The following is a 26,745-nucleotide window of genomic DNA, read 5'->3' on the forward strand; positions in this document are numbered from 1 at the left end:
AGGGTGATTGGCTGCCACCTGTCATCTCTCCATGACCTTTACACCTCTCCAGGGCCCTGAGGCATGCATGTTAAAGTGTGGCCAACCCCTCTGATACTGGACAGACTTTGAGACCCTCCATCAGGACCAAAACCTCACGCCTCAAGAACAGTTTCTCCTTTACTGCTGTCACCGTCATGTACAATTTTGGATGACCTACTATACTGTGACGTTTTTTTTGTTGTTTTTTTTTACATGAGTTTGGACAACATACTATGTGATTACGTTTTTTTTTTTGTGATTTTTAACATACTATGCTGTGATGTTTTTGTGATGATTTTTGATGACATAGTATAACATGATATTTTTTCAGTAATTTGGATGGTATTCTATACTATGACGTTAAAGAACAGACAGGAAGCAAAATTAAACCCTAAACAGGAAATTCAGAATAAACTCAACTTTAAATTATTTTTTTTTATTTTCTTAGAACAAAACAATTCTCCATCTGTATATCAGACATGGAGACACAGTATGGAATTGGTAGCAATTAAAATAACAACAAAAAAGTGAGCTATTATAATAAAAATTCAAAAAGACAACTCTTTTACAAAATCATGTTGTCCACTGCCACTTAACCACCTGAGCATAAAACCAATTCTGTCAAATATGCTTTCTTGCATCAGGTTACTGAATAAGCATAATACAAAAAGTAAAAGGACAACATAATATTGAAGACACACAGGTACGGATACTCCATAAACCACATCTGGGGCATAAATATCAAAGATTTTAAATGCTTGTTAGCATTCGTTAGATCTGCTTTATATATCAAATATGATGAGTTTGCACTTTAGGGATCAATTGCATTGTGAAAATGTGTCATTTCACAGTATTTGAGGTGTTTTTGAAAATCAATTTTTCTCCAGGTGTAATGCAAGCAGTCATGGTCCAAGTACATGTGAGCATGGGAATGGTGGACCAGTCTCCATCTTACTAGCAACAACAGTGTGCTCAGTTGGCGTGCTGGACGGTGGAGAAGCACAGTTTGAGGGTGTAAGGATAAGGACCAGCTGGAAAGAGAGAGAAAGAAGATTAACAAATATGAACATGACCTATGAGATTGTTAGTCATCCTCTGAACGACATCATTTAGAGGTTTAGCTCCAGTGTGGGTTTATGGGGTATTTGTCCCTTGTTGGGATATTAGAAATGTATTATTTAGATAGAGGATGGAATGTAATGACAAACTATACTGACTTCTTTTAATGAAATGTTGACACTTTCATGCCATATTCTACTATGACTTTTTTAAATTCAATTCTGATACTATTCATTCAGTACTTTTAATGAAATTTTAGGAAGTAATACACTGACCTTTTTAATGAAATGTTGACACTTTTTATGATAATTTGACCGCTATGTTTTTTTCATGATTTTTGATAACATTCTATACTGCATTTTTTTCAAGATTGTTACGACATGACTTTTTATGATATTTTGACACTTCTTTGATATAGTATTCTATGGCTTTTAAAATGAAATTTCATGACATACTGCACTATGGCTTTTTCATGAAATTTACTCCGTTTAATCTAAAAATAGTAGTGAAAAATTTCTTTAAAACAATATAAAACACTGTCCAGTTATAAGCCTTCAAATAGTTACTCAAACTAGAGTCTTCAAGTACCTGGATCAACATGCCTACATCAACTCCTGGATTTTATTTTAATTTTTAATGTGTAAGGCTGTTTCCAGTCTGAATTCCTTCTCCACCACCATGAACCAAGGTGCATGGGACAGTTTCAGGGCCATACCTGCATTTTTCATCTGGTAGTGGTTCATCATGGCCAGCGCCTCCATGGCATCATTGATAGACTCCCACTCTAGCAGACCTGAAGCACTGCGGTCACTGGGAGCGGCACCACCTGGTGGTTAGAGGAGTTAAATTCACATCACACATTCTAGATACAGACATAACTCTATATGCAGGGTAAAGTGTATTTCAAGACTTGTTTAGTTTTTCTACTTAAAGCTTGGCTATTTTGTTGTTGATTTTATTTATTTCTTTTAAGGGATTCAAGATGTGACAGTAGCCACACTTGATGTAAAATCAAAACATCTCAATAAGTAGAATTAAAGCAGCTTACTCTTTCCTGTGAACATTTTGACGTTGACAGGACTCTTGACACCGATCTCCTCACAAATCTGTAAAAAAAAAACAAAGAAAAAAAACCACTTAAAGATTTGCATATACAACAGCTCTTTAGTTGCTTTTATTCAGGTAGTCCAAGCTTGCAACAGATATTTTAGTATATTTTCCTTAATATTTTCAATTGGCCATACTAGTGATGAAGGTTCAGTTCTTTTAAGAAACCTGGTTCATATTGTTCACTCATCACTAATGAAATGACTCATGAATGATTCTTTTGATTCATCTACGACTCCACCGAAGGTTAACTTAGCCCATAGTAAGGGTGTGCGTTAAAGAACAAAAGTCGCGCTGACCGAGTGAGAGAAGCAGGATTTTCATTTCAGTCCTGCTTGCAAATCAAATGGTAAAAAAGAACTCATTAGTTAATCTAACATCAATAGGCAGTATATAAGCACAATCAGCAGTGATACGTAATTTCTTTCCTCCTGTAGCTGTCGAATTACAAGCCAGCACAGTTGATGCTGTGTCGATACATAACCTACACTTCTCCAAACATGCCTCCTCCTTCTACAGACCTGAGAGAAAACCTCTGGTGTGACGTCTGGCTGGGCGTTGAAAAAGTGCAACACGTTGCTCGGGTGCTGGATACGGTTTTTGGCCGCCTGTTCTGGTGAGGTGAAGCGGTTGTTCCTGGAGCCGTGAAAGTCCTTGAAACTGCTAGAACCGTCCTCCAGTTCATAGCACTGACCAGGTACAATGGCTTGCTGCTTGGACACGCTGCAGTAAAGGAGGATTGTAGATTTAATTCATTAAACTGCATTCATATTGATATTAACATCAAGGGGTTTAGTGCTGATTTTTTTTCCTCACCAGTGCACCAAATCATTTCAATCTAAGAATTTCAGTATAGTACCTCTGCATTCACTTTGACATCGAATACGAATACAAATTAATTTTTCTCAGTCTCCAGCAGCTGCTAGAGGCTGCAAGAAATCCTTTCATTTTATAAATATACTGTAGATTACTCATATATGAAAACTTGTTGATACTCTACTGACCAAGCAACTGATTTCAGTGTATCTAACTCCAGCTTTTAGTACTGCATCTGTGTAATAGGTACCCAAAGAAGTGGGGGAACCAAAAATGGGAATGGTTCTATTGGTACTTAAGGTACCATCCTCAACTTTTCACAGTGGAAATGAAGAGAAAAAGGCATACTGAACTGCACTGAACCAAAATGACCAGCTGGTGGAAACGCCCTATAATTCTCTCTTCCTTCTTCAGTTGTTTGTTTGACCTGACACCTACATTTCTAGAATAGCAAGATTTGGGGATTTTGGCACTAGGTAGCATGAACTCACCAGACATTCAGTCTCTGTTCAAAGAGAAAGTTGTTGTTGAGGTGAGTGATGGCGCGGTCCACTGCATAGCAGTCTCCCATCTCCACCATGGCTGCCCCAGGCTTGCTCTTCATGAACTTTACCTGTGAAAAGTGACAGAGGAAAGGATTGACAGCTGCCCTTAAGAGACACACAAGACTGATTTGTATGCGCAAACTCTTGAGTTTGAGAAGACTGGCTTGGGGTGAGGGTGTGTTTGTGTGTGTGATATGGAGGATTACACCCAAAATAAGGATATTTTAGTTTTGCAGAAAAGCACCACTCATGAAAAACAGACCCACTAGTTTTAATAACCATTTTCAGTTAATGATCCATTATTTTAGTCTGAAGTCCTCATCCCGCTTAAACATCAGCATGTTATTTTAAGGAGCAGTGGGTAGGATTACGTGGCATCTAGCAGTGAGAGGTGCAGACTGCAACCAGCTGAAACTTCTCCCTTGCGACAAGTATGAACTCCCAGTTTGCATTCTTTTAGTGTTCACTGTCAGGAGGTTTTTACCAGCAGCTGAATTATCCACTACCTCTCCCAAACAAACAAACCAGGCAATTCAAACTGATAAAAACACCAAATAAAGCACTTCACACTAACATTTTATCATCGACTGTCTTTTTATTATCTAATCTTGTCTTTTACGCTTTGTGCTGCATTTCTATTGTGCAGCACTTTAAGCTGCATCCCTTGCATGAAAAGTGCTTTATTAATTATGTTTGTTAATTATTTTCATTCACAGCGACGTGAGGCAACAGTTGACCTTTGCTGCCACTAGTTCTTTGATATTGGTTTGGTGTTTTTGGGCCTTAAGGTGATGAAACACATTCTTTTTTTTTTTTAGGTGATTTATTCTTATAATTATGTTTTTTCATACTATATGCCATTTCTGCCAATATATACTACCTTTAATGCCTGGGATTAATTGAGAAATTAAAGGCATTACTATTTTAAGTGCAGCTACCTATAGTGGCATATCTCCTGCTCACAGAAAAAATAAAATTTATATGAGGGATTTCACAAATAACTCATTTTCATACTAACAAGTAAAGGATAACTGCAATTTTCTTATTTCTCCTGGTGCCACAACCTGGAACAAAAATAAATATTTGTTTCTTCTGCACAACGTATACATTTTTTATCTTTCTGTAGACAGAAAATTGATGTAAAAGTTATTAGGTATCATGTGATTGTTTTTGTTTGTAAATCTTTGTAAATTTTGGGGACAATCTCTCCTTCCCCTACACAGCACAGATGAACCATCTTCTCTCAGATACTGACCCGCTCTACATTGCCATAGAGACAGAAGATATTGAAGACACGGTCTGCGTTCATCTTGACGGGGTCCAATCCGTACAACATGACAACTGGAGACTCAGCGTGGCCACCATACTCGCCAGGAGGAGGTGGAGGAGGTCCAAAGCCTGGTCCGTAGCTTCTCCCTCCACGTCCTCTCATTGGTGGACCCATGCGGCGACCCTCAAAGGGTGGGGATCCGTAGCTCTCATCGTAGCCGTGGTAACCACCTCCTGAAGAATAAGGCAAGCCGGAGAAAAAACAGAAATTAAACAACTCTGGAGAGAACTTTTTTTTTCAAGAAAACTATCAATGAACCAAGAAATAGATCTTGTCTCAAAAGAGTCTCAGTTGAAAATGACAATTAACTGCAACTGTGTGGAGGACCCATTCATAAACTCACACCAACCTCTACACATTAAGCTCAATAATCCAGACTGTTGACACAGAATGTATCACAGGTAATAAATAGAAGTAGTCCTCTTAAGTAGGGACATCCCAATTTTATGACTCACTGAGAATTTTTAGGTGTAAGAGTCATCCGATCCTATGTTTTATATCAACTGTCAGGTAGTGTTTTTACTTTCATCCACAGCAACGCGGAGTGCTGATTGGTCAACTCTCTACTGTTTCTCCATTCTGCTGAGCTCCTGTGTGTAAGAGCAGCAGCTGAGCCCCACCAGCAAAACAGCACACACCAGACACAAAAGTGCAGTATAAGGAACTTAATGTTTCTTACTGAATTTGTGAGCACTCTTTTCAATTCAGTTCAGTATGAGAGTCTTGTGTTCTGCTTTCAACTATAGCGCAAGGTTTCTCTGCCCCACTTGGACAGACAGTGTGGCAAACTTACTACAACCACAATCACCACACCACTGCAAGTGCAAAAACAGCCTATGAGCAATTAGCCAACATGACTAATTCATTAATTAAGTACAATTTGTTTAAAGATGTGTGGAGGACAAAAGTTTATTTTTTAGATAACTATAAAGAACCCTTCTTTACATGTGCACTGTGCAGCTGTATTATCTAGAAAAACAGAAGTATAGGATTGGGATTCCGTATCGGCAGTTACTCAATACTAAATAACTCAAATCGGGGCAAAAAATGTGGTTGGGACATCCCTTCTTTTAAGCTTTGACACAGACACAGTGTTTCCAACAGAAATCAGGTATCTGGTTCTATATTTGGTGGCAGCTGACCGTGAGCGATTTAAAGGTTTTTGCAGGTGAACACAGCGCAGGTGGTACTCTGAGTTTTATATTTTTCCTCAGCAGCAGTTTGTCAAGTTTGACAACTTTCTCTTGCTGTTGTTACACAAATTAGATCCAAACAATAAAGAGAGAGCAACATTGTTCTATTAAGAGAGAGCATTCTCTTTCTACGTGACTTCACACAGTTTAGTTTCAGTATTTCAATTAGCACATTTTTTTGTGAATTGGACCTTGAGACGTAGCATTTATGATTGCAAGTAAAATCATGTTGCCATCAGTGGCTGCAAAACAGTCTTTGTGAATTTGTCCATCCGAGTGTAGAGGAGTGTTTTGACTACACTGTTTTCTTGTTTGGGAGTGAGAGACTTACCATACTCTGGAGGGTGGTCGCCCAGCAGAGCAGGCTGTCTCTGGCGCTTGTTGGGGTTGGCGTTCACGTCTTCTATGAGAACAGGAGGACAAAGTAAGAGGAGAAAAGATAGAGAAGGAAAATGTTATAGATAAAATTGATAATTTAAGATACGGTATCATGACATTTTGATGCCAAAATCTGCCTCAGATTGCACGCCATTAATAATCTGTCATGGGCAACTTTATCAAGGACTTAAATTAGTGCTTGAGACAGATGCATGCATTTCAATATTGAGTCATCTTGCCTGTAGAGAGCCACACCAACACAGATTTATAACCCTCCCCCCACATTACACTCCAGACAATCAAACCAAGTAGCTGAAACTCTTGGTGATCGACCCTGCTCTGTATCAAACTGGTTTTGGAAAAAGGGGAGGGAGGCGGGGGATGTAAGAGATGGCAAGACTGTTATTAGGTTCTATATAAATGACCTTATAACACACCCAGATCCAACAATGGTCAACTTTTAGCATATAAAGTGGAAGAGTGGAAAATGGCAAACATGAGGTGGAGGCTGATGATTGAGGAGGTGGAGAGGTAAGGGACATCAAACAAAAGTCACTCTGCATAAGTATCACAAATGACTAAATTCAAAAGTAAAGTTTGTACGCTCACACACACCTGCATTGCTCCCATTGCCATCTGCATCACCATCTGTACAGGTACACAATCATACACAGTCAGAATGGAAGCCGGGTTAATCAAAAGGTACATCTGTGTCCGGGCAAATGTGAAATTACCCCAGTTAAAAATGTCAGCAGAGTGCAGTAAAACCACTCACGACAAAGCTGTCTGCTCTCATTTATGAAGTATTTCAGGATAAATGCATTGATGAAATACGGATGGCTTGGTACCTCTGCAGGTGACCAACCGGGCCATTTTTGGCAACCAAAATAAAAGGCAGCTTGTAAATTTTGGACACCAGCAGCCACCAGGGTTCCCACACTTTTTCATGGACAAATTTCAATACTTTTCTACAACTTTTCAATGACACTTAATGACATATTGTCCCGTTGTCCCACTTGCCCCTGGTTTTACGAACATATCAGATTCAAACCCCATTGAAAGATAATTTCATGTAGCTGGTATACACGAAGAGAGATGGAATGGACAAATAGAGAAACGTGACGGTAAGCAAAATGTCACAAATTGATACAAATCAGAGCAATGTTGAGCTGCCATTATGTTACATTATATGAATGGTCATCAGAGAAAGATAAATAAAGATAAATAAAGATTAAAACAATTTCATTACACACAACAAAATTTCAATGACTTTTTCAATCTTTCATCTATTTTTTTTAATTCCATGAATTTCCCAGGACTGAAAAACATGACTGTGAATTTCAATGACTATTATTGGTTTTCCATGACCGTGGGAACCCTGAGCCACCGTGGCTGTTGGATGAAAAGCTGTCTTTAATTTGTCGGCTGGTCATGAGTCAAGCACATCCTACTAAAATCAATTTCACACCCTTTCTCCAGATTAAATACATGATTCAATTCCCAAAGTAAGTCCACGTTTAGATGAGATTTCCTGGGACAAGACAAACAGTAGGTTTGAGTGACATTAGAAACATTGGCTCCAACAGAACCCCAACCAACACCCTCTTCAAGAAAGAAAGGTTATTAAGCCTGTATGAGGGAGAAAATGGAGTCATGTCAGTCTTGTGTGGCGATGTTGGGTGCTGGGCTTTGGGGTCATGTGGTGCTGTGCAGTGATGTTCCCTGAGGAGGGTCTCGATTTACTTACTGCATGCTTACAAACAGTGGGGAGGAAGATATTTGCTGCAGTAGTCCCACCACTCTCCACTCAATTCATTTCATCCATTACTCTTATCCATTTTCCTCTTTTGGGGAAACAACTCTCCACCTCAGGATCCACTCCTGGTTTTATCAAGTTGAAACGCCCATTGGTGCGTTGGTTGGCTGTTTGGTTGGCATTTCCATCCTTTTTGTTCCTTTTTGGAATAATCCGCTTAGCGCCCACTGGTAGGCTGCCATAGAGCACATTTCAGTTGGGGAAGGTGGCTCCTCTTTAGCCGCATATTGCCAAACCTGCATCACATGGAAGGTGTTACACAGGTTCTTTAAAATATCAAGAACTGCACTCAGAAAAAGGGACAGCTTAACAGGGATGCATGTGGTAAGAAATCAGGGGAAGAAAGAGATGAGGAGGTGAGAAAGAGCATAGAAAGAAAAGCTGAATTCCATGTGGGAGGAAACACATAAAACCAAAAATGGGCCTGAGTGTGCTTGACGGTGTTGTCAGCAGTGTCTTCATCAGTTGTCTTGTGTTGACTCCAGTGTGGCTGGCTACAGCTTGATTCAGGGGTGTGAGTCATCTATTGGATCAGTTGGGATGGCGTCAGCGAGTGTCGGAGGGTGAATGTTTTTGTTTTCGTGTCGACAAGCGTGACGAGCAACGCAGCCCAAAACAGTACAGGAAGGGCCGAGGCTTTTACGACTGGTTAGTATCAGTATCTGTTGTACTGAGATGTCTGAGATGTCTACCTTCTGTTTGGGTGTCTTCTCTGGTATCAGTCTCCGTTTGGTGTCGACAGTGGGAAGTTGTAGATGCAAGCTTTGGCCTGCTTCAATGTGTCTTGTGTCTCAAAATGAAAAGTAGAAGGAGGGAAGGGCCCAAGTGTAGCTCAGCGCCCAAAACTCCCCACCCTCTAGAAGTGTGCGTTGTCTTCGTGGCTCTTGAATGAGGAGATGAGGAGTGAGAAGTAAATCAGTCCTACATCGTCATGTTGAATGGGTGGTGTCTTGTAGTTTATCCCCTTGTGTCTCGGGGGCGTTTTGACCCTTTGTATGATAGTGTCCTCACTGAAGAAGTGGAGATGGTGGTTGCGGAGTGGTGATGTTGTCAGCATGTATCTGCCTCTCCCTCCTGAGCATGTTTTTTTTGGACTTGCTGAGATTTCCGACTTATCAGGAGGAGATAAGAGTTACATGATACTGCAGAAAGCCTGTTTACTGATGCTGGTCTCTGCCTCTGCTCTCACTCGTCACACAAATCACACTTAGAAAAAGGGCTGCTCCCCTCAGTCCAACCACTTTCTGTTTAATATCAAACCTTTTTGGCTGCACTGACTCATGAGTGCTAGACTTCAGTATGTCAGTCAAGTTCAAAAACAATGAAAAGCATAATTTAATGTAAAAGTTACAGTGGAAAAGACCAGGATCAGTTTTGTTGGCAAGAACCCCACCCCATGACTGCCATTAGTCAAAGTTGAAATACATGTTGCCTGAACTCAGGGCTGGGCAAAATATCCACATATCAGTATTTTGATATGAGACTAATGCTGCAGGATTACTATCATCATGATCTATGATCTATGACCATGATTATTTTGATAAATGTTGAGATCACAATTATTTCTTACTATTATTCTTTGTTTGTAGAGACAAAATGTTTTCATTGCATATTCACATTTAAATAAAGACAACACGACTTCGACTTTTGTTTTGTGGTACTTTCCTGTTAAGTAAATCTGTTCATCAAAATAAGACTTAAAATAAGGTTCTTCTTCACCTGAATTTAGTGCATCTTCCGCAGCCAGCGTTCCTGCGGCATGGTAGATATAGACTTAAGACTTTTTAATGCCACTCAGAATTAAGTTTAAGACCATTTTTTAATAACCAAAAAGTACATTTTTTTGCACCAATAGTCACTGTAACATAAACATTACTTAAACCAACCGTCACTCAGCAGATCAGACAACAGCACCTGTCTTCTGTCTCTGGGCAGCTTCAACATGCAGAAAACTCAACAGCTGAAACCTCACCTGTTCAGGAACTACTACAACTCAGGTGCTAAAGCTACATACACAGGCCCATCAATTGTTGCTGATGCTACATTGTTTTTGTAAACAGTTTGATCAGACTCCCAGTAAAAGGAGAGTTACTGATGACTACACCCAGTAAATGAACACGTATTATCAAGTCAAAGACACCAGAAAAACAACATGCCACAAGAACAAGAATTCTAGCCTAAAGATATAGAGAAGAGCACACTGATTCCAAACATCACGTCTTGGCTTACAGTTAAGACACTAATTATACATGTCCGAAAAAACAATTGATGTTGCATGCGAGTCACGTCCTCTCTCTGACTGAAAATGTGCTCCTGTCTTTCTGCACATACAGCAAGGCTCATCAACATTTTTAGCTTTGAAACATTTAGCTAGAACTGTGTGTATTCATTTCACGTTCATGATGTCATTCTTTTCAAGGGAGGAAGTTCTTACAGCTGGATTATTATGACTTTTTAAATAGGGGTTTCGCAATTTGTCGGCACTGAAGATAACTGATTACTGATGAAAATTATGTATATGATATGTTATACATAATAGACATATGGTGTAAATTATTTAGCACCTTGCAACACAGTTTAATATTCTCCCTTTGTCTCCCTCTCTGCACTCATATTTTTAATGTAATTTTTCTGCCAAAAATAGAATACATTTTTTGAAGATGATTTTTTTTTACATTACTTTTATATTCAGATTTCCTTTAGATAATGCAATAACATTGTTATTGTGAACTATTTTGGCCACAACAGCTGTGTATTGAAAACCTGATATTGTGCCAGCCCTGTTATCTATCGTGAATATTATTAATATCTTGCAGCTCATTTCCCCAAACTTTCCACTCCTGCATATGAACCCTGACCACAGTGTTTACTGAGAAGTAAGAACCAAAGCAACACTTCAGTCATAATGCCACAAGTTCCTCACAAAAAATACTGTATTGTACAAATAAAAAAAATCTACCCCGTAGCATTATGAATGAAGGTGAAGCTGAAACTCCTCTTAGTGGCAGTAAGGATGCTCAGCAAGGTGTGGCGCTCAGCATGGTAATGTGTTTGGGTCTTTGAGGTTTTACCTGGTCCTCCCAGATTGGGGTTTGTGTAGTCCCAGGTGTCCTGGTCGTTCTTGAACACATTCAGGCGAGTGGGCTGAGGAAATACAAATCATAAATAAAAACAGGGATGTACAAACGTTGAAGCTGATACACACACACAGTATCTTCATCCTCTTTGACATGAAGTCAGACCGACTATGGTGCCAATTAAAAACTGCTGCTGTCTCACCAAAACAAAAAATTCAGATGGACCCGTTTTTGGTGAATAAATTTATGATTTCAAAAGATTTTACATGAAATTACAGTGTTGGAAAAATAACACTATTGGAAAACTTGTGTTGACCCCCATATTGTTCTGTGTTTGCACAATCCTGTTTAAACAAAACCATTCATTTTTTTTTGCAGAACAGCTAATGCTAAAGCTGTCTTTATGTTACTTACCTAATAATTGAAATTGTTGCCTGCATAATCCTGTATATGTCAGTCTAAAACAAAAACTTCAGTTGCTAGAACATTCTTTTCACAGCAGAAAGCTTCCGTCGTCAAAATGTACTTGTGATGACCTCATGTAACGTCGTGCAAAACCGTGCAAAAACACTTAATGGCGCCAGAGGAATTAATGACACAACTATCAAATGTCTTTGCATCTTGCTCATAAAAAAACTTGCAGTGTTGGGAAATATTTTGTTCATGTTTCTTCACTTAGAAATATTTAGGATCAATATTTTCTGAGTATGTATTTAGTAAATTTATATATTTTTTTAAAAAGCCTAATTATTGCATTTTTGACACAATTTCAATACTTTCATTAATTTTTTTGGGACTTCCATAAACTTTTAGCTTACGTTGTACAGATTTTAGGGATATAAAGCATTTGAAGATAATCCTATACATCACAAGATCATTTCTATTGCAAAGTCTGAGGATTTAATGTTGCCTTCATGAGGCAATATGGCAACTCTGAACATTTCTTGCAGGTTTATTGTGTTGGTGTTATACATTGTGCAGGTGTTTGTTTGTGTTGCTCTGCACCCACCACACCCCTATTTTCTATGAGCACTAGCTGTGCTTTGTGTTTTCTGTCGTTTTTTTACAGATGTACCTTGGCGTACTCGATCTTCAGCGTGCAGCAGCCGGAGTAGATGTCTGCTCCATTGAGTGATGCCTTGGCTCGCTGGGCGCTTTGCACAGAGTCGAATGTAATGACAAAGTTAAGGAGAAGACAGGGAAGTACCTGATTATCTTTATGACAGGAAGGATAACACAGACCTCACACAAGAATGAAAACATACCTGCTAACAGGTATGCGGTGTTGTAGTTCCTCTTTAATTTTAAGGGGTTATGACAAACACTATGTAGGTACTTTTTTTTTTTTTTTTAAATCAAGCACCTGCAAAAAAAGGTGTGCATGAGCATATACCTAGCAGTTTTTCTTTATCATTTGTGTCTGTGAAATACTCCTACATGTTCTAAAACAGGTTTGGTTGTAACAGGTGTTCTAAACTGACGCAACATACCAAACAGGTTCCTGTCATTAAACGACACCAACTGCTTTTCTGTTTATCTGTCACAACCTGCAGAAAATCCAGCAGGCCGTGATTTATTTATGGTGTTATGGTTAAACTAGAAGTCTTTGCCCCGTCAGATAGCAACCACAGAAAAGGATATTCAACCATCGCCTGGACGCCATTCTTCCTGAAGATGACGATTCTCTGGACCGGCCCACAGTTGTTGCAGATGGTATAAAGGACATCCTGTCAAAATGTACCAGGTTAAAAAAACTCCACACACAACACAGTGGAAAATTTTAAATAAAAGTGAGCACAACAGCATGGCAGTATAATGAATCCGACCTAAATCTAAAATGCAAACTAGAGCGGCGGAAGTCCACATTTAGATTGCTGTCAGTGTTCAACATGTGTTATTTGTCATACCAAGAGGTTAAGAGCCATTTCTGAGTCATGTTATGAAATATTTTGAGCATGACAAATTCCAATAATATCATAACTAGGCAGCAGGTTTTCAACACAAAACATCTCAGAATCAAACTGCAGAAAACATCATTATATCGCTGACTTTTGCAAAGATGCTTCTGTTTAATACTAATAGTACTGACATTTAAAGGACATACCCGTCAGGCTGGCACAAAAAGCAACCCTCACAGGGGTGCCACTTTTCTCTAAGAATTAAAAACACATCACAACAATTATAGCGAGTTGATGTACAGTAGCCCAAATGTTTGCACTTACCGTGGTGATGGGGTAGATAGGGTTCATGATGGTGAGCAGAAGAACGTTGTTAACACTTCTAGAGTCGTCAGAGTCTCCCGGCCTGGAGATCTTCTGGCTGGTGGAGTAGTTGATGAAGGCTGGGTGGCCAGCGATGTAAACTTGGTTGTCTGCAGCGTATGTTACGGCTGTCGATGATCCATTCATGTCTTCGTACTCCACCAGTGCCTGCCGCTTCTTAGGCATCACCACCACATAGCTACAAACAAAATCATGATTATTTTTGAAGAAGCAGATACAGGGAAATCAAGAGGATCACATTTCATATCTTGCAGGTAAAAATGTTGCAAGTTGCCATCTAACCACACCCACCATGATAATATGATAAGATTGTTAAGATCCAAGTAATGACCAACAAAGGGTGATTAATCAGCAATGTTGTTTTTTTTTTTTAAAGGATGCATTTCCTTTAAAAAAAAAACCCCACATTTTAAAACATAAGTTAAGCTGTTTTCTTCTACCTGATGGCTCCAAATTCTTGTAGGGCCTCCACTAGATCAGCCTCTGTAACACCGTCCACCAGCCCTCGGACATGCACCACGACAGACGGAAGGGTCTTGTGAGGATCTTCATATCCCTATGTTGAAGAAAACAGAAAATGAGCAAACACGTTCAGTGTAAATATTTACTCCTTTTAATCTCAAGTACACATGCGTGGGGGCCTTTTCTGATGCAATCTTGTTCTTTTACTGTCTTCTGCCTTTTCATTTAATTCTTTAAAACATATTAAGCATTGGTTATATTTTTTTTAATTGTCATATGCACAACAATTACAGAGAAGCAGTTGCTGGCAATGACATTCTCTGTTTTCAGGCTTCGTCCAATAATAGGGTTTCCCACACATTCATTTGTTTGCGACAGCCAATTAAAATATCTGCTGCCACGAATTTATTTTATATTTTTGGAGCTGTGTTCACGGACTTACAAAAACATAGATTCTAATTCTGCAGGAAACACTGAATGACGCTATAACAGAATTTAAAAAAAGAAAAACACAAGTGAAAATGAGAATCTGAGATATAAGATATTGTAGAAGTTGAAATGGGAATGAAAAATAATTATGTATTGAACAGAATAAAATAAAATAACACCGTGGTGGACTGGTCTAGTGATCAAATGAATAAACTATAGACTGCTGTGTGTACAGGGATAGACAAGTAGTAGAAGTAATTTAGCTAGCTACCATGTGTTATCATGGAAATATTTGTTTGTTTTTGCACTATCTTGCACATATTATTATTATATTATTGTTGTTGATACTACTTTTTAAATCATACTTAATTTTAGATAAGCTTTGTAACATCTGGCCAAGGTAAAATAGATGAGAATCATTATATTATTAGTGCTGTTGCTCAAGTAGAATTGTCTCTGCCATAAAAATGAATGAAGTACAATACAGAATTAAGTACAAATTCAAGATTCATTTACAACAGCTTTAAATTACGATCTTAGATGCATTTTTTGTCCAGTGAAAATGGTGCATCTTCAAACGCAGGGATTTGGAATTTTTCTATAACAAACTGAAGGATGAAGTGTTTTTTATGAGCAGTAGTCGTTAAAATTAGCGCAAATGTAAATATCCACAACATGAAAATACAACACACACATTAATGCAGCAGCAACATAATTTAAAAGTCATCGTTTCGTCGTCGTAATCACTGAGAGTAAGCCTTTTCCTTCATAACGAATACTTCTACTTTTTGGATTATTAGCACGTTTTTATTTGTAATACTCACACGCTTTTCGTTAAATATGGGTAAGAATACTGGACTGTCACTTGTAATGGTGTATTTGCACAGTGAAGAGCTGGTAGTTACACTGAAGTAAATCTACTTCTTCCGCCCCTGAGTGAGTACAAGACGTGCGCTGCAAAAGTAACGGTTTTTAAAAAGATATTTTATTGCTCATTCTTTGTGCTGTATTTGCCCTAAAACAACACTTTGCGTTAATTACCTGTGACTGCGGTTGGGGGAGGGGCAGCTAATTTACGTGTTCTGCCTTACGTACGTTTAATTTAACACACTTTTTTTGCAACTATACAGACGTATTAGTTTGATTAAATCTGCATGCACATTAACAATGAAATGTGACCTCACGCTGTTGCTGCCCGGTCTGATTACACTGTGTAGATAGCTGCTAGCTCGATGCTAACCGTTACCGGTACTAGAACAAAGCCGGGCTCAGGCGAGGCCTGGCCGGGAGAACCGCCCTGAACGATCCTATCAGCTAGCACAGCTCAGGTATAGTACACGTAGTGTCTCAGAATGTGTTCTTTCACCCCTAGACGTGACATTTATGAGAAACAGCTCACAAAAATAAATGTTACGTGCGACAACCTTTCCCACAAACATAATTTATTGACCTCTGACGCGTCGTGACACATTTTTCCACGGGCGCATCTGAATGACTCCAAATCAACCACGAAAACTGTAACCAACCCGCGCGTGTTCGTCTTGTAAGTCTAACTAATCTTCCCCTGCAGGTTACACAGAAACAACTCACCGTGGCCATCCCGTCGGTTTTCTGTCGTTTCGTTGCCCTACCGTCTTCGCTGTAGTAACGGCTCGCTGTAGCAGCCATGTTGTCCCGGTTATAAAGTATGGTGGTAGTGACGATCAACTGAAATGGACGGAAAAGTCAAGAAAAACGAAGCGCGTGTGGCCCCACCCAGCACACCGACACTGCGCCCAGTGATAGGCGCAGGCAGCTGTCAATCAATCTGTGACTCGAGTGATAGCCAATAGAGGAACAGCTCACTCGAGAGGTTCTCAGTACCTGCATGAATAAAGAAATAAGTAAAAATATAAAATTAAACATACAAAATAAAAAATGTAATATAGAATGTGCCTTCATAAAAACCTAAAATTACAGTGTGTGCCACCATATGCTTCAACGTCACACCAATGTGTAAAACATTTAAAAATGTAAAATATGTATTTGCTATATATATAGTGTGTAAAATTATAGAAATCTAAAAAATGAGGCCTTATGCTACAATACAATTTACAAGATTAAACTAAATGTTTAAAAATGTAAAACGTGTATAATACTCTAATTATGTCAAGTGTGTAAAAATATAAAATTCTAAAAATATATACTACATAACGATGTACAAGATGTCATCGAACTGTAGACATGAAGATAAATGTGGACTGTATTAAAATGTAATCATTTAGTCCTGACAGTAGAATATGCCACTCTTAACCTGAACAAAGGCCCAGCCATGCAAAAGTGAAAAATAAAATAATACTGTAATACTGAGAAGCTGCCCGGAACTATAAAAATACCATAATACACATTTTTGGTCATACTGACCAGCACTTAGAACCAGCATGTAAAACGCTTAGAATAAAAAAAAAGGGGGGAAAAAAAAGATGTGCATTATTACACAATGTACAAAACAATATATATGAGTAGAAATAAAAATAAGAAATATGCACACTGCGCATCAAATGGTGAGTGACAGTCAAGAGTGGTGCAATACTTAAGAATTATGCTCAGCTGAATAACTGCATAGAATATTACTTTAAGACAGTGACAAGAATTACTGTAAGTAAGGTCTCATATAGTCTCTCTTATAGATATGGAATTATGACTGATGTTATTTTCATGGACATTATACATACATGCATATATTTACTTATGGTTTCTTTGTTTATACTGATAAATTATTTAATGTATTATTTTTGACAGAGAAAAAAACTACAAATGTCACTTTTTTATATATACATACACTTTTAAAAAATGCACACAGTATTTAAATGTTTTTCTCCTGACCTGCGTTTTTGTATGTTTTAAGTTGTATGTCTATTTCTGTGTAGATTGTGAATAAAACACTAGTTTAATTCCTTGTAGGAACACATACTTTGCCAATTACACTGACACTGATTTGTGTGACTCCCAAAGTGTTTGTAATTTCTAAAAGTCCCAAGTGAGTTTGGTCAGTTTGCATTATTTTTTATTCCTTTTGGTGTTTATTGCTTGTTAAATGTATGCACCAAAATACAAAAGCCAATTCCTTGAAAGTGAAAACCAACTTGGCAATAAATCTTTGTCTGATTCAGTTGTCGAGGAGGTTTGCAATCAACCATGACCAAAGACAAACATCTGAAGTTTGAAATGTTTTGAAGCATGTAGTTTGTACTTTAAATTGGGTAAAATATTAAAAAAAGGGACCACTGTGATTTGTTGAGGTTTATTCAAAAATAAAACTGCCGCTGTCTTACCATATAAGCCAGGAACACATCAAAACTGTTAGAGGAGCCCTTACAGAAATCAAACTTCAGCACTGTATATATTTTAAAATTAAAACACACTGGAACAAATCAACACTTGGGGAAAAACATGTTCAGCACACAGTGAAGGTAACCAGGTTCATAAAAGGGGACAGTGCAGCACAGAAACAACAGACAAGAGGAATGTGACATCCTATGTAAAGGCATGCGGGCCAGCAACTATGTCCTTATACCAACATCAGGGGAAGCGTTAAATCAAATTGAAGAGCTGTACAAAAGATCATTTAATGATTCTCAATGGGGAAAATATTTTGATTTAGAAATTTTAGAGAATAAAATCAGTTATTTAATGTCTTCACTCTCAAAACTGCATCAATTGGGCTATTATCCATTGAAAATTCACTGCACAAATTGCTCATATCACTGCTAAAAGTCGACATTCAGACTGCGGCTTCTTACACTTGCTAGAATCCAGAGCGGAAAGACGCAGCACTTAAACTGATTTTTGTGTGCTAAACTGTCTTCAACATTCCGAGGCTGCATGAACGCAACAGTCCTGGGGAGAAAATCAAACCTAAAAAAGACGGGGACTAGACAGACAAGCACAAGAAAGAAAAAGCTGCTGTAGGGCTGTAAAAGCAGACAGGATGCGGGGGGTTCAGGGTCTGTCTGTAACGAACTAATAAGTCTTCTTCTTCAGTCGTCGGCTGGCGTAGGGCTCCGGTGTGGACTTGCTGAACGGGAACGACTGAAACAGAAACGGTTTAGAGTTAGCTCGCCACAGGGGAGGATGGATAAATGATCAGACACAAAATCCCACAAAATTTGAACATAGTGTAAACCTTCAGAGAAAGTTAATGGGCGCTGATACTCTTAAACTGTCTTTGACCTCTCAAACCAAAAGTCACACAAATCACACAAATTAAGAGCTGCAAATTATCATCTGTCTTTAAGTGGTTTATTTATCTATAGCCACTTGTCTGTCAAACAAATAACTATCCAGGGTCAAAAGATAAATACATAATTGAAACCCTCAGTGTAAAATGACACCCATTAAAATAACCAACAAAGATCGTTGACATATTCACTTCAACACATTGTTAGCATAGTTTCTGCTCTAAGGAACAATTTAGGACCTAATCCTTTAATGGCTACAAACACAAAAAAGGTGGGTGGAGGTCACAAATGGATGGAAACTGCTCTACACCATGACCAGAGAAGTGAGGTTGGTGCTAGAATGGACCGTCCGGAGGCATTCGTTATGGATCCCACTATGATTGGCTAAAGTACCAAAAGTTGTTTGTCCTATCACATACTCCTTTTCCACCAAATTTAACACGTGCATGCAGGTTTTTTTAAACAAAGCCACTACAAATAGGCCTATAGACTGCTTTCTCATTGCTGTGTACACAGCAGCAGAACAGTGTGTGTCTGTTTAACGTCACAGACAGATTGGAGAACAGGTTAACAGTATAAAAGTAGCATTGGCAGAGGTCTGTGAAAATGTTACAGCAGTTGCTCTTTTATACATCTTTTACTTATAGTCTCCCTTTCCCAGTCAGTGCAGACCAATTTGGATCGAGGTTTGAGCGCTGCTTAGGAGGAGACGGATGGTAACTAGTGACACTGTGTCAATGCATTGCACAAACCGTTTTTTAAAGGAAATTGAATGCGCCGAATGAGCCGCAGCCCTAGCTTGCTCCTGCCAGACCCGGCTAGTGGGCAGGTCTTCAGTAAACTGAAGAGATGAAAAATTCAAAAATATTCTTTGTTGTCAACTGTTGACATCCCAACTGATGATGTAACCAATTACAACAAAGCACACCAAGCATCCTTCTGGACCATCCATTCTGGCATCAACTGAGAAAAAAGTGCACATTTCAAAGCCACCACTATTGTTGTATTGAGTTTGAATACTAGAATAAACCTTATGGCAAAGCATCCTAAAAATTGAATAATGCTGCAACATGTACGGCACAAGAAGAACCTGTCTGACAAAGCCTCCTCAGAAATATCAGCCCATTAAATCCATTTTTCCTTCTCCTCATGCACTCACTCGTTTATATATATACACACACACACACACACACACACACACACACACACACACTCTGAGCATGCTTGTTAAAGGCTCAACTTTAGCTTTATAATCACCCATTTACCAGACTACATCAAGCCTGTGCATTTTGTTTCACCATGAACATGAGCTTGTCAGGGGGGTTGATTTTTGGTTACCTTTGGAGACAGTGGCAGAAACAACAAGTACAGAGAAGCGAAGGATGAAAGGACTGAAGGACGGATGACTACAACTTGGAGAGACACTGCGCTGGGAGCCTCTTGAAGACTGATCTCTCGTCAGCTCTCTTTCTCTCACTTTCAGAAGCTAAGACAGAGGCCGAAGAACTCTGGTAGGAAGGGGGGTCTGGTAGGTAGGTAATGGATTTAAAAAGGTAGCTGTCGCACTCTGATCTGTGTGGGTCAGCCCTCTGGTACATCTGAAGGCTGGCTGGCTGGCTGGGTGACTCTAGTAGAACAACTGTATGTGTGCACGGGCTGATCTCGTCTGAGCGCGTGCGTCGGTTGAACAGACGGTCACCCATTCTCTGTGGGGAGGGTTCGGTCGGTAGGTCGACCTCTTTCTCGCTGTCTAACACCAGATGCAGGCGAAGGCTGATCTGCGGTGTCAGTGCAGTGCTCAGCTCCCACCACTTTAAAGAAAATATGAAAAATAAACAAAACTGTGCTGCAAAGATGCTTAAGTCACACCAAAGGTGTCGTTTTGTCTGATATCAGCTTATATTTTTAAGGAGAATTGCCAAATTCAGAATAGGGAATTTAAATTTAAGAAAAAAAAAATAAGAACATTTACAACACGTGTCAATCCAATAAATACAATTTTCTCTCTTGGTCTGTCAGCCTGAATTAATTTCTGTAGAATTGAGCTTCATCTAGAGTGAGTGCGATTAAAGAGTACAGAAAATATGGGTGCATCTCACTGGTTTTAGCTGCTGTGAGGTTGAAATGTTTACAGGCTGAGTGGAGACATTCTTTCATGTGCTCTTTTTTTTTTTAAAGATTAAGCAAGACAAATTAATAGCTACACTGACATTAACCCTCTGAAATCTGAGCAAATTGGCCTGATTTCTTCTAAAAACATGGCAAGAAGTTACAAGTTACCAGTTACAAGAAAGCTACCTGAAATAAAAAAAAGGAAAAGCAAAAAAGAAAAGACAAAAGGTAAAAAAAAAAACAAAACAAAAAAACAAACATGATAGCTAATGATATATAAATTAAGTAATAATAGATATAGCTTTCTGAACATTAATACTTTTTTTTTTCATTATTAATATTATTAATTTCTAAGAATTTTCTTGTCTCTCTATTTAAAAACTAATTTTCAGGTCATTTTCTTGTCACCTTTTCCTAATTTCTTGCAATCTGCAGGACATTTCTCACCAAGTTGCCGATTGCCTTCTCAGACATGTTTTCAAAAGAGGTCAAATTAATTTGCTTGGGTTTTAAAGAATTACAATTAATGCAAAAGGAGTCTGAACAAAACAGTTCCATGTTTTAAGGGGTTAAACGGTGCAGAACTATCAAGAGTCAGAAAAAAAGAGCACAAGAGAGAAAAATCTAATCTTTCATCTACATATACTTTCCTACGCCGGACAGAGTGCCCTGTCCTCTACCCCTCCGCCATTCCACTGCTGGCCAACGGCAGCAGCGGCAGAAGATGCAGATCTCTCGTTGTCGAGGAGCTGGAGGGGTCTCGGTGGTCATCCATCTCATCGTCGAGTTGTTCGGCAGCAGCATGATGCTCCCCGATGGAAGGAGGGTCTATTTAAAAGTTATTCCCTGCATATGATGGAGTATCTACTTCTGGGTAACGTAGGACTCAACTGACCCTCTCTTGGAACGCTAGATAACGCAAGACAGTTGTGGTCTGAACTCATATCTGAGAACTATACTGGTTAATCTAGACCTCACTGACGTCTTGGTAAAACACTGACAGCTGGCAGGACTAAGCACTAGAAATGTACTTAACAGACTACACCCTGTTTCCGCGAACGGGAGACATCAAGACTGAAGGCTTACCTGTTCCTCTTGTGATTGGCTGACTGAGATCGTGAGCGGGATCGGGAGACAGAGCGTCCTCTGGGAGCTGAGCCAGACCGAGAACGAGATCTGGAACGACTGGAGAAGAGACTGATATCAGCATAACACACTCAAATCCTGAATAAAAAAGCTGGAATAATGCTTCTGCAAAGATACACACAAAACATCAATCCTAACCTCAGCAGAGAAAGGTGGTGTGGGTAGGTTGCAGAGGTTCGCAGATGTGCACAGCTCATCAATCTCAACATGCAGACCTATCGCTAACCCCCGCCCCCATAGCTCACTCGGAAAAACAATAGGCCTAAACTAACAATGGTGTCTGTCCGTGCCAAATCCAGACAAATCCAAAGATGCTAATGAGAACTTTTGGGGTCAGAAGCTCCATATTTCACACAGAAGCCATCAAAGGGATCTTCACAAAGCCATGGTGTTAGCGTTAGCCAGCCTTTGTTTTCTTTGTAACATTACAGCTAAGTTGGCATTGATAGTTTCAGTTTGGTGGGCTTTAAATACAACCTTTTGCTAGTTAACTGTGATTTTTACTTGTCAAAGAACAAAAACACTAAGTTGAACAGTGGACATGATGAGCTAATGTTACAAAGCTTAAGTTGGCCATAACGTTAGCTGCTATTAGCTAATTTAAGCTAACGTTACCTAGCAGAGTTTTCCGCAACATAATGTATGAGTTTATATATACTTGTCACTTTGCAGTCAAGTCTGTAAACACTATGTTGCCTTACCTTAGAACAAATGTAGACATCTTGTTTATCTTCTGTATGTTGAGGTGACAAGATTATCCAAAAGAGACACTTTGCTCTGTTTATGTGAGGTTTAGGGAAAGGGATAAAATACCGTCCATTCTCTATCTTCTCAGGATACCTGGTACTAGTGTTGCATTTACCCTATGCACCTTGTTTGACACTTTTTTTTAAGTTATACCTGCATAAATTTAAATAAAACTGCAAGAAAATCAAACTTTCTGATGGTTTATCTGGAGGTCTACAAGCAGGATGTCCAAGTGCTCCACGAAATGTGATTGGCTCATGGCATTCAAGGGCGGGGCTTAGCATAAGGTCAGTCATTTTGTCTGTGAACCTCGTAAGGTATAACAGAGCAGAAATTTCTGAGGTTGCCTTTATTAGATGATGCTGTTGTTCCTGGTTTAACGAGTAAAGGCAGTTCAGCTCACCACTAGGCCAATTTATGCAATATAAAATGCCTTAGTTTTATGGTAATAACTTTAACATGTAAAACTACAGAAACTGTGTCGAGCAAAAGATTGTTTTGTCTGTGAACCACGTGTGTTATTATGGAGTTAAACTTTGTAGTTGCGTTTAATGTTGTTGTTATTAAGCCATGTGTTAAGTGTGTTTTAGGTGCATGAATCAATCACATTTTATAGCACTTAACAGAGACTTGTGGCACAAAGTGGCACAGACTCCTCACTGCCAGCTAGCATTTTGACGGTGTAACTGCAGAGCGATGCAGACACACCAAAGCACAAGTATAAATGCTTGCAATGATGTATGCCACTTGTACAGGTAGCCTCTGGTCCCCACAGAAAATGTCATTAATAGAGAAAAGCTAATGATACCTGAATGAATTGTTTTTTTTGCTTTGTGTTAAGAGGTGCAGACACCACAAGGACTGACTAAACAAATCATAAAGACAATCCAACACACCAGAAGAGATCATTTTGTGTGTGGAAACAGCACAGAGCAACTCTCACTCTACCATCATGTCACAAGACTAAAGATTTGTGACGATAACAACAGTGAGTTTCTGATACAAACTGTGTTGTTATGGTGTGAAACTTGCAGCTTACTGAACCTACCTTCTCACTGGAGTCCTGGACTTGGATCGGGCCGGGGATCCAGATCTGATGTCGCAGGAAATAAAGTGGATATAATTACAGCTCAGTGCGTTTGGTGGCAACCACAGAGGAATGAACGAGCACAAGGATGTAGAAAAAAATTACACACACAATACATGCACTTAATTGATCCCTGAGGGACGTGTACTCATGTGTCCTGTCCTCAGTCAAACTCTGCTGTAGAGCTACATCAACAACACCGATGAGGAGCGGCTACATCTGTCACATTACACCTAACAATACAAAAAGCTGGAAAATAAAATGTTCTACCAGAAGTTACTCATAGTTGAACAAGCTGTGTTCTTACCTGCTCCACGTCTGGAATAGGATGGAGATCGGCGACGGCTCCTGAGAAGAACACGAGTGAGAGATAAGATAAACAGAAAGCTCATCTGTTAGCCTGGCTGGCATTAACAAATATGGGAAAGTGTAACTTTTTATAACTTATTATCAAGGATAAAAACAACTGTGTGAATGTTGATAAACCTTTGCAATGATATACAGTTTTTAAATCAGGGACAAGCTGACGCTTATTTACTAAGGGAAAGATCAACTTCAATATCAAACTGTTAATTTGATGTAGTTGGTGCGGATTGTGGTCTATAAAATGCATTCAATCGATGCAGAGAGCATCATACATTAGAACCCAACCCCCACTGTGTGTTTATGCTGACGTACCTGCTGTGGCTACGGCTGCGGGAGCGAGAGCGATAACGGCGCCCACGGGACCTGGACCTGGAGCGCGAGAGCGAGAACGAGAGCGAGACCTGGAACAGAAACACAAACAAGTTTGATCACTTCCATCATTTTGGAACAATATGGCAAATACTGTTTGCATCAGAACAATACATGAATAAATTCATAGAAAAACTTTAACTTTAATTAGAAACCAAATACATATATTTGAAAGAAAGATGGGAGGAATGGATTAAATATATATAATTTAAAGAACGTTTTTGTTTTCTTTTGGCTTTTGTATTTGTCTCACCTGCAAACTAATATTTAATATATACAGTATGTAACACTAAGTTATCCTGTAACATGAAATTACTGTTTCTATCAACCTATGAGTTTTGAATGACATCTGAACTGTGAATGTCTTATGAACCCCCCTGAATGGCTAATGCATTGGGTCAACACGCACTGAAAAAGTGCATCGCATCACCCATAACCACACGCAAAACAGACTGTATTCCTTCACCTGCTGCGACGGCCTCCTCTCTTGCTAAAGCGGTAGCAGTCATAGGCATAGTGGCCCCGGTCCCCACACTGGTAACACCGATCATTGGGGTCGAATTGGCGTCGGCTGGGGCGCCCACGGCCCTTCCTGGAGAGGCCTGTTGACATCTCCACACGAACTCGGGAACCACAAAGGAGCCTAGGGAGAGGAGCAGGTCAGTACGATAGGCCAGAATGGTTCTGATTCTTGAAAAGGACTTTATGCTGGCTGCAAGGATTCAAAGCCTAAATCTGATTACATCCTTGTATCTTGAGTCTCCTGATATGTGACTTTCAAATAATAGCAAATTGGCTTGATTTGTGTCAAAAACTTTGGAAGAAGAAGCACAATGAACAATGAAAAAAATGAGTAACTTGAATATATATATATATATATATATATATATATATATACTTATTTTTAGGAAAAAAGAGAAAACCCCTTAAACAAAAAAAAAAAAACAACAAAGAAAAAGAAAGTAAAACAAAAAACGTAAAGTAAATGACCCGAAAAAGGGGTTTAAAAATTATAATTTAATAATGTAATGATTTTAAATATATCATTATGATATAGAGAAATATAGTTTCCCCTAGCTTTTTTCTTTTTTCCATTGGCGTTCTGCCCTAGCTTTTTAAAAATGTATTTTTTTTAAAAATAAATAATTTGTGGAACATTTCTCTCAAAGTTCTCATTGCCTTTTTATGCCATGTTTTTGAAAGAAGTCTCACCATTTTTTCTGAAGGTTCTAAGGTTTAAATAAGTGTGAAGGGCATCTGAAAGCAGCACAAGAAAAGTCATGTCGCTTCAGGTCTAAAAGGGTTAAGAGCTGAAGTAGATGGTATTTGTTAATTGCACATTAGTGGGTCATTTTTGTTTAAGCTTTCTATCTTCTGTGCTTTATCCTTTTTTGAAGCAATAAAACGGAGGACTACCTAAATATTACAGAGAAATGTTACTACTTACTTTCCATCCATGCCTTTAACAGCATCTTCTGCATCTCTGGGATCCTCAAACTCCACAAAGGCAAACCCAGGTGGGTTCCTGGCCACCCAGACGGTCCTCAGTGGGCCATAATAACTGAACGCTCGCTCCAGCTCCCCCTTGGCAGCACCATTGCCCAAATCACCAACGTACACTTTACAGTCGGTGGCCCGAGATGAGCTGCGGGAGTTGTAGTACGACATCTCTCCTTGCCTGTTTGGGGGGAAAAAAAGAAAAATGTGCATAAACTAGAGCTAAAAACAAAAGAGTCCATTAATAAATACAGTGAAATTGCAGAAAATCTGAAAGTCTGTACTATTTTCACACATCTTATAGATCTGATAATAATCTTATCAACTACAAAAATGTCCAATTGTAGCCCAACTTTTAAGACAACAGGACTCTGCCACCTAATAAACATTTTTCATCCTTTTTTTCATCATTATGATTGATTCACATAAACATACCTTTTGCTGTTGGTTTTACATTTTACTGATCCTTGAGTGTAATGCAACTTTAGTTTACCTGCATTTAATTTTGCACTATGTCCACCTCACTGGGCTTTGCCTTTCTACCATAACACATCATTACACATGTCAATATGTACAATAAAAATGATCATGTATTTAAACTGTTGATGATTAGTATTGTACAGTTCTTTTACAGATTATTTTTGATTTTGTTTTTTGCTCTAAACTGCTGTAGCAGCACAATTTCC

At 38.9% G+C, this 26,745-nt stretch overlaps 2 protein-coding genes across 5 annotated transcripts; both read right to left on the minus strand.

Annotated features, from left to right (window-relative positions):
* Positions 1-441: 441 nt before the first annotated feature.
* LOC121938969 (heterogeneous nuclear ribonucleoprotein L-like) lies at positions 442-16,218 on the minus strand. Of its 4 annotated transcripts, none has more exons than XM_042482119.1 (14): positions 16,106-16,218; positions 14,065-14,180; positions 13,565-13,802; positions 12,984-13,069; positions 12,418-12,514; positions 11,337-11,409; positions 7,065-7,097; positions 6,403-6,471; positions 4,804-5,051; positions 3,495-3,616; positions 2,709-2,910; positions 2,129-2,186; positions 1,796-1,906; positions 442-1,052 (listed from the first exon to the last, which is right to left on the minus strand). In XM_042482119.1, the coding sequence occupies exons 1-14, from the start codon at positions 16,181-16,183 to the stop codon at positions 994-996; spliced, it is 1,590 nt and encodes a 529-aa protein (XP_042338053.1). In that variant the 5' UTR covers positions 16,184-16,218; the 3' UTR covers positions 442-993. The 4 variants fall into 4 exon arrangements, with proteins under 4 accessions (XP_042338053.1, XP_042338052.1, XP_042338055.1 ...); XM_042482118.1 differs by having other exon boundaries at positions 6,403-6,474; XM_042482121.1 differs by lacking the exon at positions 7,065-7,097.
* A 1,564-nt stretch (positions 16,219-17,782) lies between these two features.
* On the minus strand, positions 17,783-26,237 carry LOC121938970 (serine/arginine-rich splicing factor 7-like). Its single transcript, XM_042482122.1, is given in 8 exon segments — positions 17,783-18,586; positions 21,934-22,032; positions 23,789-23,836; positions 24,137-24,175; positions 24,506-24,573; positions 24,576-24,594; positions 25,029-25,205; positions 26,010-26,237. Coding segments are annotated over 8 exon segments (723 nt in total). The 5' UTR covers positions 26,231-26,237; the 3' UTR covers positions 17,783-18,534.
* Positions 26,238-26,745: the final 508 nt, after the last annotated feature.

The sequence above is a fragment of the Plectropomus leopardus genome, unplaced genomic scaffold (genome assembly GCF_008729295.1).
Source record: "Plectropomus leopardus isolate mb unplaced genomic scaffold, YSFRI_Pleo_2.0 unplaced_scaffold39, whole genome shotgun sequence".
Taxonomy (NCBI): Eukaryota; Metazoa; Chordata; class Actinopteri; order Perciformes; family Serranidae; genus Plectropomus; species Plectropomus leopardus.

Bases quoted from the DNA above. Each gene is read 5' to 3' on its own strand.
- LOC121938969 (XM_042482118.1), bottom strand. From the start codon at position 16,183: ATGGCTGCTACAGCGAGCCGTTACTACAGCGAAGACGGTAGGGCAACG. The intron at 13,803-14,064 runs GTAGAAGAAAAC...TTTTGTTTGTAG, and splicing joins CAAGAATTTGGAGCCATCAG to CTATGTGGTGGTGATGCCTA. The intron at 3,617-4,803 runs GTCAGTATCTGA...CACTTTTCACAG, and splicing joins TCTATGGCAATGTAGAGCGG to GTAAAGTTCATGAAGAGCAA.